The 18,539-nt window shown below is 42.4% G+C and overlaps 1 protein-coding gene across 1 annotated transcript in view; it reads left to right on the forward strand.

Annotated features, from left to right (window-relative positions):
* The window catches only part of nol6 (nucleolar protein 6 (RNA-associated)), a 30,577-nt gene extending 15,698 nt beyond the window's left edge, over positions 1-14,879 (forward strand). The window contains exons 18-26 of the mRNA XM_024001900.2: positions 2,515-2,669; positions 2,855-3,018; positions 3,128-3,280; positions 10,472-10,569; positions 11,100-11,224; positions 13,217-13,306; positions 13,520-13,720; positions 13,954-14,055; positions 14,158-14,879. Of these exons, the coding sequence (XP_023857668.1) occupies positions 2,515-2,669; positions 2,855-3,018; positions 3,128-3,280; positions 10,472-10,569; positions 11,100-11,224; positions 13,217-13,306; positions 13,520-13,720; positions 13,954-14,055; positions 14,158-14,307 (1,238 nt within the window). The 3' untranslated portion in view covers positions 14,308-14,879. The remainder of the gene's footprint in view (positions 1-2,514; positions 2,670-2,854; positions 3,019-3,127; positions 3,281-10,471; positions 10,570-11,099; positions 11,225-13,216; positions 13,307-13,519; positions 13,721-13,953; positions 14,056-14,157) is intronic.
* The last annotated feature ends 3,660 nt before the right edge of the window (positions 14,880-18,539 follow it).

Below are 18,539 nucleotides of genomic sequence, written 5' to 3' on the forward strand. Positions count from 1 at the left end.
TTTACGGAATTGGGGTGGTACCTGGTAGGTTCATTGATAATTTGTGTGAGATTGAGGGCATCAAGCTTAGATTGTAGGATGGCTGGGGTGTTAAGCATGTTCAAATTTAGGTCGCCTAGCAGCACGAGCTCTGAAGATAGATGGGGGGCAATCAGTTCACATATGGTGTCCAGAGCACAGCTGGGGGCAGAGGGTGGTCTATAGCAGGCGGCAACGGTGAGAGACTTGTTTTTAGAGAGGTGGATTTTTAAAAGTAGAAGTTCAAATTGTTTGGGAACAGACCTGGATAGTAAGACAGAACTCTGCAGGCAATCTTTGCAGTAGATTGCAACACCGCCCCCTTTGGCCGTTCTATCTTGTCTGAAAATCTTGTAGTTGGGGATGAAAATGTCAGAATKTTTGGTGGTCTTTCTAAGCCAGGATTCAGACACGGCTAAAACATCCGGGTTGGCAGAGTGTGCTAAAGCAGTGAACAAAACAAACTTAGGGAGGAGGCTTCTAATGTTAACATGCATGAARCCAAGGCTATTACGGTTACAGAAGTCATCAAAAGAGAGCGCCTGGGGAATAGGAGTGGAGCTAGGTACTGCAGGGCCTGGATTCACCTCTACATCACCAGAGGAACAGRGGAGGAGTAGGATAAGGGTACGGCTAAAAGCTATGAGAATTGGTCGTCTAGAACGTCTAGAACAGAGAGTAAAAGGACGTTTCTGGKGGCGATAAAATAGCTTCAAGGAATAATGTACAGACAAAGGTATGGTAGGATGTGAATACAGTGGAGGTAAACCCAGGTATTGAGTGATGATGAGAGAGATATTGTCTCTMGAAACATCATTGAAACCAGGTGATGTCATCGCATATGTGGGTGGTGGAACTGAAAGGTTGGATATGGTATAGTGTTCTTTTGCCCATCTTAGTCTTTTCTTTTTATTGGCCAGTCTGAGATATGGCTTTTTCTTTGCAAGTCTGTCTAGAAGGCCAGCATCCCAGAGTYGCCTCTTAACTGTTGACGTTGAGACTGGTGTTTTGTGGGTACTATTTAATGAAGCTGCCAGTTGAGGACTTGGAGGCATCTGTTTCTCAATGTCTACACTGTATTTCTGACCAATTTGATGTTAAATGTGCTTTTCTTTTACAAACAAGGACATTTCTAAGTGACCCCAAACTTTTGAACGGTAGTGTATAATTGTCACTGGCCCAATACTTTTGTAGCTCACTGTAAATTCCAACAAGATTTGTTCAGCATAGAATATTGCGCATAATTGAGCAACAACAAGATATAAGTAGCGTTTCGAAATGGCCAGTAGCTGCCATATCAAAATAGGACAGTAACAATAGCAAATAGCACATCCAACTGGCTTAAAAGCCATCAAAATAATGAAAATACTTAAATGACAACAATGAATTGTTTAGCATCTAATTGTATATACCTCTTGTCGGACTCTGAGGTTTGAAGAGTATTTCCTCCCAGGCAGCTCGTAGTCTACTGGGAGTCTGTGTTAATCATGTCCCTGAAGTCTTCTTTTCCACCGTGTGGAAGGAAACCATTTATTTCGCTATGTACCTCTACCACCGTCTGTGCACCTCTACCACCGTCTGTGTACCTCTACCGCCGTCTGGCACCTCTACCGGCACCCGTTCTGTGTACCTCTACCACCGCTGTGCACCTCTACCCCGTCTGTGCACCTCTACCGCCGTCTGTGCACCTCTTACCGCCGTCTGTGCACCTCTACCGCCGTCTGTGCACCTCTACCGCCGTCTGTGCACGTCTACCGCCGTCTGTGCACCTCTACCGCCGTCTGTGCACCTCTACCACCGGGTGCTTTGCTTTTTGTATTTGGATAGTTTTCAAAAAAGACCAAATAATTGTCAGCTGTGATCGAGATTGGGTTGGCCCCAGCGCTGTGGTCCTGAGGCTGGCGTAGTTCAGAGCCTGGTGTACCCTGAGGTGGGAGGGCACATTTTATGTATTGCCTTTTGCTGTTATTGCCTTCTTTTGCTGTTATTGCCTTCGGTCAAATCTAGCAAATGACCTCTGTTAAATCCTTGGGTTCCCCTTTCTTGTTGGTTTTAAAGCCGAAATGTATCCAAAAAGAGACAGTGGCATTTTTTTACGACACCAGATCTGCCATTTTCACTCTTCCTCTCTCTTATCTTTCTAAAGGTAGAAGAGGTCACGTGACCCCAAAAGTTAGTAGGCTCTATGACCCCTTCCACTCTTCCAAGAGAGGTGTAATTTGATCCCCTCACCTCACTCACATTGATGTGATTTTAGCAAACAGCGCAAAAAAATAACTTTTAGAATGTTAGAGTACAAACTAACTGAAAAATCAGACCAATGGTACCGTCAAATATCCCGGTTTATGATCTATAACGGCATACTGCCCAAGCCTAGTGTGTACTGTACAGACCTAATTTAAGTGTTTTGTTGTGGATCCAGAGACTGTATGCTATTTTTTTGTTGTTGTGTGTTTTCTACTATGAACCCTTCTCGCTTGCCTTCTCCTGTTGTAGTGATCTGCCACATGGAGGGCAGTGGGAAGTGGCCTCATGACAGAGTGGCCATCCGCCACATTAAAGCAGCCTTCCACATCAGCCTGGGAGAACTGTTAACCCAACACCACCACTACACCTGCCAGCCCAGTCCCACACACCTGGATGTGTGGAAGGTATGGGCMCCGCTCTCTCTCTCTGTGTGTGGGGTTAGGATGGTAGTGATTATGTTAATTAATGACACACACACTGACATCTGCAGTTGTCACAATTGGGCTTTATRAAATRGATTTGATTTTAATTTGACTGGTATAGGGAAGCACTGTTATCAGACATTGACTAACTGTGTGTGTGTGTGCAGGATGGCTTGGTGTTCAGGATCCAGGTAGCGTACCACCGGGAGCCTCAGGTCCTGAGGGAGAGTGTTAGTCCAGAGGGGCTGCTCATCGTCAGGGACAACGCGGAGGCTCAGGCCCTGGAGATGGCCACCATGCAGCGGCCCCTACTCACCAGTACTCTGCACGGGTCAGGCACCAGCTTTACACTGGAGCTCTCTCTCTGTCAGCTAACACTATAGCTTTACACCTTCTCAAACACACACATATCCTAATGTCTCTGTGGTTGTGTGTTCTAGGCTCCAGCAGCTTCACCCATGCTTCGGGGCGGTGTGTCGCCTGGCCAAGCGCTGGCTGGGAGCGCAGCTCTTTAGCGATGACATCACAGAGGACACTGCTGACCTGCTGGTGGCGTTCCTCTTCCTGCAGCCGGCCCCCTTCACTCCTCCAGGGTAACTAGTTACCTACTTGCAGTATCAATCCCTCTCTGCTAATTTCTCACTCGTTCTATCGTCACCTTCCTGTACTACAAACTCTTTCCCTCAAATTCTTTGTGGGTCTGTGTAATCTGAGGGATGTATGTGTCTCTAACATGGTCATACATTTTGTCAGGAGGTTAGGAAGTGCAGCTCTATTTTGTAGGGGGTGGGCACATAGCCTGTCTTCTCTTGAGAGCCAGATCTTGAGAGCCAGATCTTTCTCAATAGCAAGGCTATGCTCACTGAGTCTTTACATAGTCAAAGCTTTCCTTTAATTTTGGGTCAGTCAGTGGTCAGGTATTCTGCCACTGTGTACTCTCGGTTTAGGGCCAGATCGTTTAATAATTTTCAATGTGTCATGTAATTATCTTTTGTTTTCTCATGAGTTGGTTGGGTCTAATTGTGTTGCTGTCCTGGGGCTCTGTTTGTGTTTGAGAACAGAGCCCCAGGACCAGCTTGCTGAGGGGACTCTTCTCCAGGTTCATCTCTCTGTAGGTTATGGTTAAGGTTTGGGAATCACTTCCTTTTAGGTGGTTGAAGAATTTAATGTCTCTTTTCTGGATTTTGATAATTAGCGGGTATCGGCCTAATTCTTGTTTTTGTACACGGAGGATATTTTAGCAGAATTTGTGAATTCTTGTTTGGTGAGCGGACCCCAGACCTCGCAACCATAAAGGGCTATGGGTTTTATAACTGATTCCAGTATTGTTTTGCCAGATCATACTGTGTTTTCCGTTAGTGTTTTCCAGTCGTCGGCTAATCATCCGGTTACAGATTAATTTTCAGCCAGCTACTTTTTCTACTTCATATTAACTAGGCTACTTTTCATTTAGAAGTTTTAATTTGATATGCATCTTCTAGGGATCTATTGATAGGATAGGTGCCTGACAGTCAAAAAGCGAGCGATGACGGGGAAACGCGGTCTGTCTGTCCTGGTACAATTTGTGCTCTGTGGTTGGTTGCTGTCAAATTTGTTTTTCAAGGAGAAGGGAGAGCACGATGCTTGTGAATTTGCACGTCACATGTAATGTAAGTGGTAACGATGAGTCGAAATCCACTTAGCCAAATTATTGTTCTCTGCCACAGCCATTTCTTTCCCCCTTCACATCTTTCCTATAGCCAGCCACGCAGAGTTGTAGGCCACTTACTGTGTTTTGATTGACAACTGAACAGCAAGTGTTGACTAGTTTATTGAAGGTGTCGAACTGACTGAATACATTTGAACTTCTATATCCCTTTGCCATTCATAAATAATGCAGCGTGGTTCTACTGTATGTCCATGGTGTCGGGACAAGTTTCCTATCCTGGGCTTGCCGCTAAAGTCAGTGACTCTGGTCACGTCATTCAGTGTAGTCTACCAAATTGCGTCGGTGAGAGCGCTATTCATTTGGCTCCCTAATTTGCACGATGCTAGGCTAACTTCTAGGCTGTCAAATACCTCCACGATGAGTCTTTGTTAACTCTTATAAGATGRAATCTGTATTTCCCTTCAAGACTCAGTAGGTTTGGGTTTTGTTCTACTTTTATCGTCTTAATTTAACGGTTTTCTTCACCAACACCAATAATGTCTCCTTCCTTTTTTCAACGTCTCTCCCTCAGACCTCCTCCTGTTAACCAGGTCAATTCTCCCATTGGCCACAGCTTAACACGCTACCTTATTGGTCAAAACTTCAACTTAAAAGTAAACCAACCTATTCACTTGTACATTAAATAAATATTTCTTCAAAATAAATGCATTAACGACATTACAATACAATACAGGAGTTCCCCAGTGTAGCTTTTTTAAATTTTTACTAATGGCATGCCACTGACTTTGAGTAAAACCAGAGTGTCTATGTATGTGGATGACTCAACACTATACACATCAGCTACTACAGCGACTGAAACGACTGCAACGCTCAACAAATAGCTGCATTTAGTTTCAGAGTGGGTGTCAAGGAATAAGTTAGTCCTAAATATTTCTAGAATTGTATTTGGAACAAAACACTCATTAAACCCTAAACCTCAACTAAATCTTGTTAATAATAATGTGGAAATTGAGCAAGTTAAGATGACTAAACTGCTTGGAGTAACCCTGGATTGTAAACTGTCATGTTCAAAACATATTGATACAGCAGTAGTTAAGATGGGGAGAAGTCTGTCTATAATAATGTGCTGCTCTACCTTCTTAACAACACTATCAACAAGGCAGATCCTACAGGCTCTAGTTTTGTCGCACCTGGACTACTGTTCAGTCGTGTGGTCAGGTGCCCCAAAAAAGGACTTAGGAAAATTGTAATTGTCTCAGAACAGGGCAGCACGTCTCGCCCTTGGATGTACACGTCTCGCCCTTGGAGAGCAAATATTAATAATATGCATGTCAATCTCTCCTGGCTCAAAGTAGAGGAGAGATTGACTTCATCACTACTTGTATTTATGAGAGGTATTGACATGTTGAATGCACCGACCTGTCTGTTTGAACTACTGGCACACAGCGGTCTGTCTGAAATACTGGCACACAGCTCGGACACCCATGCCTACCCCACAAGACATGCCACGAGGTCTCTTCCAGAACAGACTATGGGAGGCACACAGTACTACATAGAGCATAACTACATGGAACTCACATCAAGCAGTAAAATGTAGATTTAAAAAACACCTTATGGAACAGCGGGGACTGTGAGGCAACACAAACATAGGTACAGACACACATACATACATACATACATACATGCATACATACATACATACATACATACATACATACATACATACATACATACATACATACATACATACATACATGGATTTAGTACTGTAGATGAAGTTGAAGTTGGATGTTTACATACACTTAGGTTGGAGTCATTAACTCGTTTTTCAACCACTCCACAGATTTCTTGTTAAAACAAACTATAGTTTTGTCAAGTCGGTTAGGACATCTACTTTGTGCATGACACAAGTAATTTTAACAACCATTGTTTACAGACAGATTATTTCACTTATAATTAACTGTATCACAGTTCCAGTGGGTCAGAAGTTTACATACACTAAGTTGACTGTGCCTTTAAACCGGTTGGAAAATTCCAGAAAATGATGTCATGGCTTTAGAAGCTTCTGATAGGTTAATTGACATCATTTGAGTCAATTGGAGGCGTGGATGTATATCAAGGCCTACCTTCAAACTCAGTGCCTCTGCTTGACATCATGGGAAAATCAAAAGAAATCAGCCAAGACTTCAGAAAAAAATTGTGGACGTCCACAAGTCTGGTTCATCCTTGGGAGCAATTTCCAAACGCCTGAAGGTACCACGTTCATCTGTACAAACAATAGTACGCAAGTATAAACACCATGGGACCACGTAGCCGTCATACAGCTCAGGAAGAGGACGCGTTCTGTCTCTTAGAGATGAACGTACTTTGGTGCGAAAGTGCAAATCAATCCCAGAACAACAGCAAAGGACCCTGTGAAGATGCTGGAGGAAACAGGTACAAAAGTATCGATATCCACAGTAAAATGAGTCCTATATTGACATAACCTGAAAGGCCACTCAGCAAGGAAGAAGCCACTTCTCCAAAACCGCCATAAAAAAGCCAGACTACGGTTTGCAACTGCACATGGGGACAAAGATTGTACTTTTTGGAGAAATGTCCTCTGGTCTGATGAAACAAAAATAGAACTGTTTGGCCATAATGACCATTGTTATGTTTGGAGGAAAAGGGGGCGGCTTGCCGTGAACCGTGAAGCACGGGGGTGGCAGCATCATGTGTTTGGGGTGCTTTGCTGCAGGAGGGACTGGCGCAGTTCACAAAATAGATGGCATCATGAGAGAGGAAAATTAAGTGTATATATTGAAGCAACATCTCAAGACATCAGTCAGGAAGTTAAAGCTTGGTCACAAATGGGTCTTCCAAATGGACAATGACCCCAAGCATACTTCCAAAGTTGTTGCGAAATGGCTTAAGGACAACAAAGTATTGGAGTGGCCATCACAAAGCCCTGACCTCAATCCTATATAACATTTGTGGGCAGAACTGAAAAGGCCTGTGCGAGCAAGGAGGCCGACAAACCTGACTCAAAATTCGCCCAACTTATTGTGGGAAGCTTATGGAAGGCTACCCAAATGTTTGACCCAAGTTAAACAATTTAAAGACAATGCTAGCAAATACTAATTGAGTGTATGTAAACTTCTGACCTACTTGGAATGTGATGAAAGAAATTAAAGCTGAAATAAATCATTCTCTCTATTCTACTAGCACTGCCACAGTGCTTCAACAAAGGTACTGAGTAAAGTGTCTTAGTACTTATTTATGTAAATGTAAAATATCAGTWAATTTTTTTTATACATTTGCAGAAATGTCTAATGACCTGCTTTTGCAGTTGGCAGCCAGGTTTGCTGTCGCTCAGAATGCGCATTAACRTCTCCTGTTTTTTCCCTATCCTTGCCCCGCTTTTTAAATATTATGCACATTGAGAACTTGATAGCAAACGTCCTCGCCTTGTGATTTTATTATTGTAGCAGGCAGCAACAATCTAAATAATCAGAAGGAAAACATGCGATGGGAACAGTGATCTGTTGAAATTCTGAAGCTAGTGGATGGAATTATACAGTTTCACTCTATCCAATCAGAGCAGCAGGATTAACGTACAACCCGCCCTTCTCTTTACAGACAGGAAAACTAGCCAGTTGAGTTATTTAGACCACGTAGAACCTCGCACATGACTGACTCAAAGACCGTACAGTATGGTTTAGAAAGTCTGACTGACACATGACTGACTCAAAGACCGTACAGTATGGTTTAGAAAGTCTGACTGACTTACATGAGATTTTTGCTGGCACCCGAAATATATATTTTTTTAAAATCACGGATAATTACAAAAAGGTACTCTGATCATAATCGTGTCAAGAAAATCGCCCATATGTTATGATACCGTGTTTGTCTAACAATTTCGCACACCCCTAATTCACAGCACTGAGTCAATACATGTTAGAATCACCTTTGGCAGGGATTACAGCAGTGAGTCTTTCTGAGTAAGTCTCTAAGAGCGATTACAGCAGTGAGTCTTTCTGGGTAAGTCTCTAAGAACGATTACAGCAGTGAGTCTTTCTGGGTAAGTCTCTAAGAACGATTACAGCAGTGAGTCTTTTGGGTAAGTCTCTAAGAGCGATTACAGCAGGAGTCTTTCTGGGTAAGTCTCTAAGAGCGATTACAGCAGTGAGTCTTTCTGGGTAAGTCTCTAAGAGCGATTACAGCAGTGAGTCTTTCTGGGTAAGTCTCTAAGAGCGTTGCACTCCTGGATTGTACAATATTTGCATATTATTATTTTAAAGAATTCTTCAAGGCCTGTTAAGTTGGTAGTTGATCATTGCTAGACAGCCATTTTCAAGTCTTACCATAGATTTTCAAGAAGAAAAGTCAAAACTGTAACTAGGCCACTCTGGAGCGTTCAATATTTTCTTTGTAAATAACTTGTGTATATTTGGCTCTTTGTTTAAGGTTATTGTCCTGCTGAAAGGGGAATTTGTCTCTGTTGGAAAGCAGACTGAACCAGGTTTTTCTCTAGAATTTTGCCTGTGCTTAGCTCTATTCCGTTTCTGTTTATCCTTTTTAAAAAAGCTCCCTAGTCCTTGCTGATGACAAGCATACCCATAATATGATGCAGCCACCACCATGCTTGAAAATATGAATCGGTACTCAGTGATGTGTTGGATTTGCCCCGAACATAACGCTTTGTATTCAGGACATGAAGTTAATTTCTTTGCCACATTTTTTGCAGTTTTACTTAAGTGCCTTATTGCAAACAGGGTGCATGTTTAAGAATATTTGTATTCTGTACAGGCTTCCTTCTTTTCACTCTGTCATTTCGGTTAGTATTGTGGAGTAATTAAAGTGTTGTTGATCCGTCCTTGGTTTTCTCCTATCACAGCCATTAGACTCTTAAATGTTTTAGTCGCCGTTGGCCTCATTGTGAAATCCCTGAACGGTTTTCCGCCAGTTTCTTTGTAGTGACTGGGTGTGTTGATACAACATCCAAAGTGTAATTAATAATTTTACCATGCTCAAAGGGATATTCAATGTCAGTGTTTTTATTTTACCCATCTACCAATAGGTGCCCTTTGCGAGGCATTGGAAAACCTCTGGTCTTTGTGGTTGAATCTGTTTGAAATTCACTGCTTGACTGAGGGATTTTACATTTATCTGTWTGTGTCGGGTACAAAGATGAGGTAGTCATTTTAGAAACCATGTTAAACACTTATTGCACACAGTCCATGAAACGTATGTTTTTACTCCTGAACTTATTTAGGCTTGCCATAACAAAGGGCTTGAATAATTATTGATGCAACATTTCAGCTTTTCATTTTTTATTAATTTGTAAAAATGTCTAAAGACAATTTCACTTTGACATTATAGGATATTGTGTGTAGGCCAGTGACCCCTTGACTTTTTCCACCTTTCGTTCAGTTACATCCTTATTCTAAAATGGATTAAATTAAAAACAATTGTTCTACACACAATACCCTATAATGACAGATTTGTAGATTGTTGTTGCAACGTCAAAACAAAAAAGATATCACAAGCAGCATACTGAGCTAAACGTTTGGAAATGACAAGTTCACGGTCTCATTCATAGCCTAAAAATTCATATCAAGTGCAAGTTTACTGTTCAGCTCTCATCTGAAGGCTGGGGGGCATTTAGTTTGCCTTCTACTGCAGATCGCTAAAGTATCCTAATTATTACGCTTCCTTAATTCAAATATTATATCGACACAAGACCTAAAAGATGGTTTGGTATGGGTCAGAAAGTTGGAACCAAGCTCGATTTATCAGTGTAGCCTGTTTCTGCCTGGACTTGAAATATCTTCACGCCTAGAAAAAAAACATCCAGGATTTTTTATTTAAAAGAAGACACTTACAGGGGACATTTTGGGAAAAAACGTATCCTGTCTGAATCGTCCTCTGGAATAATGGACATTCTGGTGTAATAAATACATAACCAATCTTCTCTAGTAATACTAGTCCCATGCGAATAGGACTTTTAATAGCATATTCTAACATTTGTAATTGGTCATATGTTTTTGCTGTTTGTTCTTTGATTAAAAAAATTGGAGAAGTAGTTTATCCATCTGTTTCTTGTGCTCGCTCTCTCCTCTGTCTCTCCTGTCTCACTTTCTCTCTCCTCTCTCAGGTCTCCTCAGGTAGGTTTCCTTCGCTTTCTCCACCTACTCTCCTCCTTCGATTGGAGAAATAACCCCCTGGTTGTCAACCTCAACAGCCAGCTCACCGGTGAGCACACACACAATGTGGATTATATTGTATCTTACACAACCATGTTCATCTAATCGTACTCATGCAGCAGTATATAAAGACCCCATAACATCTCTCTCCTTCCCTCTGTCCTGTCCACTCTGTCCTGTTCTCCCTTATCCTACCCCTCTATCTCCTTCCCTCTGTCCTGTCCACTCTGTCCCGTTCTCCCTTATCCTACCCCCTCTTTCTCCTTCTTCTTCTTGTCCACTCTCTCCCCTTCCCTCTGTCCTGTCCACTCTGTCCTGTTCTCCCTTATCCTACCCCTCTCTTTCTCCTTCCTCTCTTTGTCCACTCTTCTCCCTTCCCTTCTGTTCCTGTTCCACTCTGTCCGTTCTCCCTTATCCTACCCCTCTCTTTCTCCTTCCTTCTCTTGTCCACTCTCTCCCCTTCCCTCTGTCCTGTCCATGCCTCTCCTACCTCTCTCCTTTCCCTCTCTCCTCCCCCTCTCTTTCCCTCTCTCCTCCTCCTCTCTTTCCCTCTCTCCTCCCGTCTGTCCTCTTCTGTAGCTGCTGACTACACTGAGATCAAGAATGACTTCATAGCCTCCAGAGAGTCTCTGCCTGTTATGTTCATGGCCACACCCAACGACAAGAAAGTCTCCATTTGGACCAAGCAGGCTCCCACTGTGCAGGTCAGAACACACACATGCAGTACATTCACCAGTATGTCACATCCAATATCTTATTTGTGCAGCACATTGTACACAGCATAGTAACAGAAGAGGCATACACAGAAAGTGAGTAAAAAAATATATAAAAAAATCTAACTTTTCAATTGACTCTCACACTGTCTAGGACAGGCCATGTTCTTGCCAGTCTCTGTATATTAAACAGCATAGTCAATTGTTGGCTTCTGAGAATAGGAAATATACTTACGTCACTGACGGAGAAAGGGTAATGTATAATATTTACAATATGGCAGAATGTTATTGTTAGCCATCAGGGATCCTATGGGAGGGATCCTCTGGGAGGAGAGGAGACACAGTCTGGTACCAGTCACCATAACAGCCTTGAGTTGGAGAGGAGTGAGCACTTTGGGGTAGAGGTCAGATGAAGTGAGGAAGAACAGATATCACTACATTTCTGTCTAACAACAGAGATGCATTGGCTGTTCAGTGTAGGAGGAGACTCAGCCTAGGAGAAAGGGTTAAATATCAGTGCTGGTGTGTGATGTTGTCTAAGGCAGCCGTATTGACCCTCTGGGAAGAATAAACTTGGTTTAAGCTTTCATAGTGTCCATCAAGTTTTTACTCTGAATTAGAACCTAACAGAATATAATGGTAGAGGTGACATCTTAAACAGCGGAGTAGAAATGAATTGCACATTCTTGTTGGTCGGCAGTCACACAGTTTCCCGATCCTTGGACCCTTCCTCAAAGCATACTGCTCTCCTATGTCACGCTGGTGACAGATACACTCATACCGTTATCAATATTACTATTACTGCTTAGTAAAAAAATAAAGTCTAAATGCCTGTTGAAATGACTAGCGTCGTATCTCACCATAGGCAGCTGACCGTTTCTTTCCTTGATACAGACGTCTTGCTTTTTAACCTTTTCAAGCACCTTGTAATCACTCATCTGTAATGCCATACACATTCAGTTTGTCATGTTATGACACTAATACAATAATTATATTACATGAATTCAAAATGGCAAAAATAACATTTTACCTGAATGCTTCCTTTTTCATTCATGGTGTTCTATCTAGACGAATACAATGGATATGGCTTCAATATTATCAGGGACAACATGATCAGGAAGTTCATGTAATGCTCACAAGTTTTTTTTTTATCGCTGTCCACTTCCAGAAGGAAATCAGTTGAAGATCTTGTTTTCATGTCCTCTGTTTGACAGAGTGCGCTGACAAATACGGCAGCACACAGCAACATGGGGAGGAGATGGAGCCGGCAGCTTCCCAGCCTTTTCATGTTGCTTTCCTGTTCCACCTAACCCACTGGATTCCAATGCTCCAAGTAGCTGCTCTCTAGACCTGCCATGTTTTTGTGTCTGTCAAATAACATTGAATTCAATAGGCCTAATGCATGATGTGCAGACTAACTAACATTTCATGTGGCTGAGAAAAACGTGTGTGTTTGCGGCATCTGTCATGTCACTTTCACATTGATGGCGAAGGTGCACTTCATTTTGAATGGCTGCAGTGTTCCAACTGTGAATGTACGAAGGCTGCGGGGTAGCAGGTAGAATGATTTGAATATGCCCAAGGACACTGCACTTTACACTTGCGTAATCAAATGATTCATCGAGAGGCTGAGCACTATGTGATAGAACAGCTTATAATGGAGCTCAGTGCACATGTTTTTACAGCCTGATGTTCTCACCAAGATGCCCATCCTTCACAATGTACCAGATCTTTGTGATGAAGTCTGGTGTTTAGACAACAGAGTAAACCTAGCGATTCGATAGAACTCAAACTGCCCTTAGCTGACTCATTCACAGTATTGACCCTAAATCTGTTTAAACCACAGGTGAGGATAGTTCTGAATGAGGAGTTTCAAACGTATCTCTACGGACAACCAACAAGGGTTTGGTAGGATCACTCTCACTATGCTGGCCAGTATCAGGTGTGGGCTATTGAGGGATTTGTCTCTCTGTGTGTGCTCAGATGTTGCAGCGTGTGGTGATGGTGGCTGCAGAGAGCCTGAAGATCCTAGAACCTCAGCTGATGGACACCAGCCAGATACAGGATGTCAGGGTCAGTCACTCACTCACACACACGTTCTTTAAAACTACCACTCGCATGCATAATTGTATAATGTTTTTCTTCATTTCCCCAAAATTATTGCATTGTCAAACCTACTGTAATATACCATTCCATCATTACCATTCCTTCTCTCTGTGTTTGTGTACACACACACACACACACACACACACACACACACACACACACACACACACACACACACAGGTGGTCATGCGGCCTCCATTGGATCCCTATGATGTCCTGATCCACCTGAGCCCCAAGCAGGTGCCCTTACTGAGCCAGGCAGTGGACCCGCCTCATGCCACCTTCAGCAGGGGCATCCTGGCTGGCAGAGTGGCCAACACGGGAGGGGCACTGCCCGTCATCGACTTCAACCCCGTCACCCACTACCTGGCAGAGCTCAGGGTAAGTACTGGTGTGGTGCGCAATGGGCTCTGGCTTGCTGGTTTTCTATAGAAGCAGAAAGACAACGTCTAGGTTTTTCCTGACATGCAGTTTGCCATTTATTTCTAGTGGCCTTGTGCAGCCAGGTCTATTGCCTTTTGTATGTAGGTTTCAGACCATGTAGTTCTTGTAATTTTGACTCAAGTGGGTTAAAGGCCTTCCATTTTTTAAACCTGTCTGCTTATCTTTCCCAGGATGCATTTGGAGACCTGGCTCTGTTCTTCTATGACCCCTATGGCGGCACTGTGATCGCGGTGCTATGGAAACCCAAAGCCTTCAGCCCACTGCCGTTCAAGGTAAAGACCGGAAGTCACAGAGCATATCTTTCTTTCCCTCTCTATTTGCTTATTCATTTCTTTGTGTATCCCCCTGGTCATATGTGTGTCCCTCTGGAACAGACCTCCCAGATGGTGGCTCGTCGTGTGGAGGTGAGTGGGGAGGAGGCTCACACTGTCCCCAACGTGGAGGCCATCCTGGAGGATTTCAGGGTCATGGGCCAGGGCCTGGTGAAGTCGGTGGAGCCAAGGACRGAGAGATGGGTGGTGTAGTGTAGACTGAGGTCACACACCCCCACACACACATGTACCGTGATCATATTTTAACTTGTACAATCAAGTTCGACTTTAAATCAATTCCCCATAGCCAGCAACTTTCTTAGTGCAAAGGTTGTATGTTCAGATCTCATCACGGACAACTTTAGCATTTTAGCAAACTTTGTAACTACTTAGCATGTTAGCTAACCTTAACCCAACTCCTAACCTAGCCACCTAGCAATCTAGCTAACGTTAGCCGTAACGAATTGGTCACATATCATACGTATCGCAAATTCATAACATATTGTACAATTCGTAATTTGTAACATGAAATGGATGGACATCAACAAATTAATAATACTGTACAAAATGCAGCATCATACTAAATTGAGTGAGTGAATTTACTTTTACTATGTTATGTTTCACCCTGAGTACAGCTTGAACACATTTAATTTGATATATATCTAATTCTGTGATCAGAACAAGTCAAGAAGATTTATTGGGTAGGAGAAATGTTGTAAGAAACTAACCATGTTTTTGTTTTCGCTGGTGCTTTACCCAGTCTTATAAAAAAATACTATTCTCAAGCTCGTCTGTGTTACTGTTTCATCTGGGAGGGTAAATAGTGACAGCATGATGCGGTAGCAGTGAACTGTCCCTACGGTATTCCCCATCGTGTAAAAGCAGTCTAGTTGAGATGATGTATCCTGACCAACAGGGGGCGCTTCACCCTATCTATGAAAGTAGAACATGAACATAAAGGCTCTGCATGGTCAATCCACATCTGCATTAGCCATGCAGCATTTACAGTGATATGGCCTTTGCAGAGGTCAGGGCATTCATACTTGTGCTKTGTAGAGCTGTTGTGAAGGAAGTGAGTTTGTGCTCATACAGGACCTCCTGCCCTGACCTACTGTCAACTAGTCATGTCAATGCAGAGCATTATGGAGCCCTATGAGTTGTTACAAAACAATTGAGAGGCTCCGCGGGAGTGCGGTATGGAGCTCAATTTGACCTCTGTGTGCCTACGGCAGCTCCGCAAATGCTCACACCGTTCAAGCACCTCGGGTCACATTTTTGTATCAAGCATAAGTTGTCTCTTAGAGTACAGGCAGGCATGCCTGGGCATGACGGACTAGGCTACACCCTCCCCTGCTCCTGGGAAGAAACCTGGGGACTCATAAGTAACATGAAGTGTCATTACTCTGGCCGTTTGGGTGTAACGATTACCATTTGAAATAGCGTAGAAGTAAGTTCTCACTGGTTTCATAATCACAGAGCTGCCGATATCGCCTCGGCGGTAAATTCCAAAGCGCTTGCATATTATTTCACAACTGCAAAATGTAAGAGTTTTAAAAAGATATTCCAAAACAAAAGAAATTGAATGCCTTGCTTGCTTTACCTTAGTTACACATAGTGAGTGGAAATAAAGGATAAATAACACAAATGTTTGCTTCTTTTTATGAACCTTACCTATTTTACAGTTGCGAAAGAATATGCAATATTCTATAGAAGCAAAAAGACAACGTCTGGGTTTTTTCTGACCTGCAGTTTGCAATTTATTTCTCGTGGCCTCGTGCAGCCAGGGCTATTGCCTGTGCCTTGAAAAAGTATTTATCCCTGTTTTTGTTTTTCCTATTGTTTCATTACAGCCTGTAATTTAAATAGATTTTTATTTGGATTTCATGTAATAGACATACACAAAATAATCAAAATTGGTGAAGTGAAATGGAAAAAATTACTTGTTTCGAAGAATWAAAAAAAACAGGAAAGTGGTACGTGCGTATGTATTCACACCCAAATGCTTTGAAGCTCCTAAATCAGATCTGGTGCAACCAATTACCTGCCAAGAGAGGGCCGCCCACCAAAACTCATGGACCAGGCAAGGAGGGCATTAATCAGAGGCAACAAAGAGACCAAAGATAAGCCTGAAGGAGCTGCAAAGCTCCACAGCGGAGATTGGTGTATCTGTCCATAGAACCACTTTAAGCAGTACACTCCACAGAGCTGGGCTTTACGGAAGAATGGCCAGAAAAAATCCATTGCTTTAAGAAAAAAATAAGCAAACATGTTTGGTGTTCGCCAAAAGGCATGTGGAAGAAGGTACTCTGGTCAGATGAGACTAGAATTGAGCTTTTTGGCCATCAAAGAAAATGCWATGTCTGGCGCAAACCCAACACCTCATCACAGAGAAGCATGGTGGTGGCAGCATGCTGTGGGGATGTTTTTCATCGGCACGGACTGAGAAACTGGTCAGAATTGAAGGAATGATGGATGGTGCTAAATACAGAGAAATTCTTGAGGGAAAACCTGTTTCAGTCTTCCAGAGATTTGAGACTGGGACGGAGGTTCACCTTCCAGCAGGACAATGACCCTAAGCATACTGCTAAAGCAACACTCGAGTGGTTTAAGGGGAAACATTTAAATGTCTTGGAATGGCATAGTCAAATCCCAGACCTCAATCCAATTGAGAATCTGTAGTATGACTTAAATATTGCTGAACACCAGCAAAACCCATCCAACTTGAAAGAGCTGGAGCAGTTTTGCCTTGAAGAATGGGCAAAAATCCCAGTGGCTAGATGTGCCGAGCTTAAAGAGGCTTGCAACTAATTGCTGCAAAAGGTGTCTACAAAGTATTGATTTGGGGGGGGGTGAATAGTTATGCACACTCAAGTTCAGTTTTTTTTGTCTTATTTCTTTGTTTCACGATAAATATTTTGCATCTTCAAGGTGGTAGGCATGTTGTGTAAATCAAATGATACAAATCCCCCCCAAAATCCATTTTAATTCCAGGTTGTAAGGCAACAAAATAGGAAAAATGCAAAGGGGTGAATAATTTCGCATGCCACTGTGGTTCTTGGGTTAATGGCCATCTGTTTTAAACCTGTGTCTGCCCATCTTTCCCAGGATGTATTTGGAGACCTGGCTCTCTTCTTCAATGACCCCTATGGCGGAAAATAAATCACACCATCCAGGCAACTCCGGCCACATTTTCAGATCAAGCATAAGTTGGCTCTTAGAGTACAGGCAGGCATGCCTGAGCATGTCAGACTAGGCTACATCCTCCCCTGCTCCTAGAAGAAACCTGGGGACGCATCAGTATCATGAAGTGTCATTACTGTGGCCGTTTGGGTGTAACGATTACCGTAGAAGTAAGTTCTCACTGGTTTCATAATCACTGAATCAAATTTGAGAGCGCTTACATGTTCTTTCGCAACTGTAAAATGTGTATGCGGTGGGGTGGGGGTCTACTAATCTATATGAAGTTGTTTTAAAGTCGTACCAAGGATCATTTTGCTGTTTTGATTTTAAGACCCCTTGAAGTATAACATTTTTTTTTTAACAAAATAATTGAGAAATGTAATTTGGCCTTACTGCTATTAGCCCATACAAATGCATTGAGTAACAGTCTCACTACATGGATCAACAGATAGATTTTGGGGGGAGACTAAAGGAAGTTTGTTGTGAAGTGTCTGTCTTATATCTGAGAGATAAGAAATATCAGGAAACACTTTTTTTCTTTCATGTATTTAACCACTTATTTTTGTCCCTAAACAGTCTCAATATACAGTACCACAGTTTGGACACACCTACTCATTCCAGGATTTACATTTATTTTGACTATTTTCTACATTGTAGAATAATAGTGAAGATGTGAAATACACACATGGAATCATGTAGTTACCAAAAAAGTGTTAAACAAATCAAAATATATTTTATTTAGAGTTTCTTCAAAGTAGCCACCCTTTGCCTTGAAGACAGCTTTGCATTCTCTCAACCAGCTTCATTAAGTAGTCACGTGGAATGCATTTCAATTAACAGGTGTGCCGTGTTTAAAGTTCATTTGTGGAACTAATGCGTTTGAGCTAATCTGTTGTGTCAAGGAAGGGGTGGTATACAGAAGATAACCCTATTTGGTAAAAGACCAAGTCCATATTATGGCAAGAACAGCTCAAATAAACAAAGAAGCAACAGTCCAGGTCAGTGAATACAGAACATTTCAAGAAAGTTTCTTCAAGTGCAGTCGCAAAAACTATCGAGTGCTATAATGAAACTGGCTCTCATGAGGACCGCCACGGGAAAGGAAGACCCAGAGTTACCTCTGCAGATGATTTGATTAGGATCTCTTTTAGTYCTTAACATYGAAATACAATTTATAATACGATCACATTTAACACTATTACAGATAAATGCTCTTCAGTCTGAAATTATAGATTCATCTACCATATTCCTGCACAACCTTCCAA

This window comes from Salvelinus sp. IW2-2015, linkage group LG15 (assembly GCF_002910315.2).
Source record: "Salvelinus sp. IW2-2015 linkage group LG15, ASM291031v2, whole genome shotgun sequence".
Lineage (NCBI taxonomy): Eukaryota > Metazoa > Chordata > Actinopteri > Salmoniformes > Salmonidae > Salvelinus > Salvelinus sp. IW2-2015.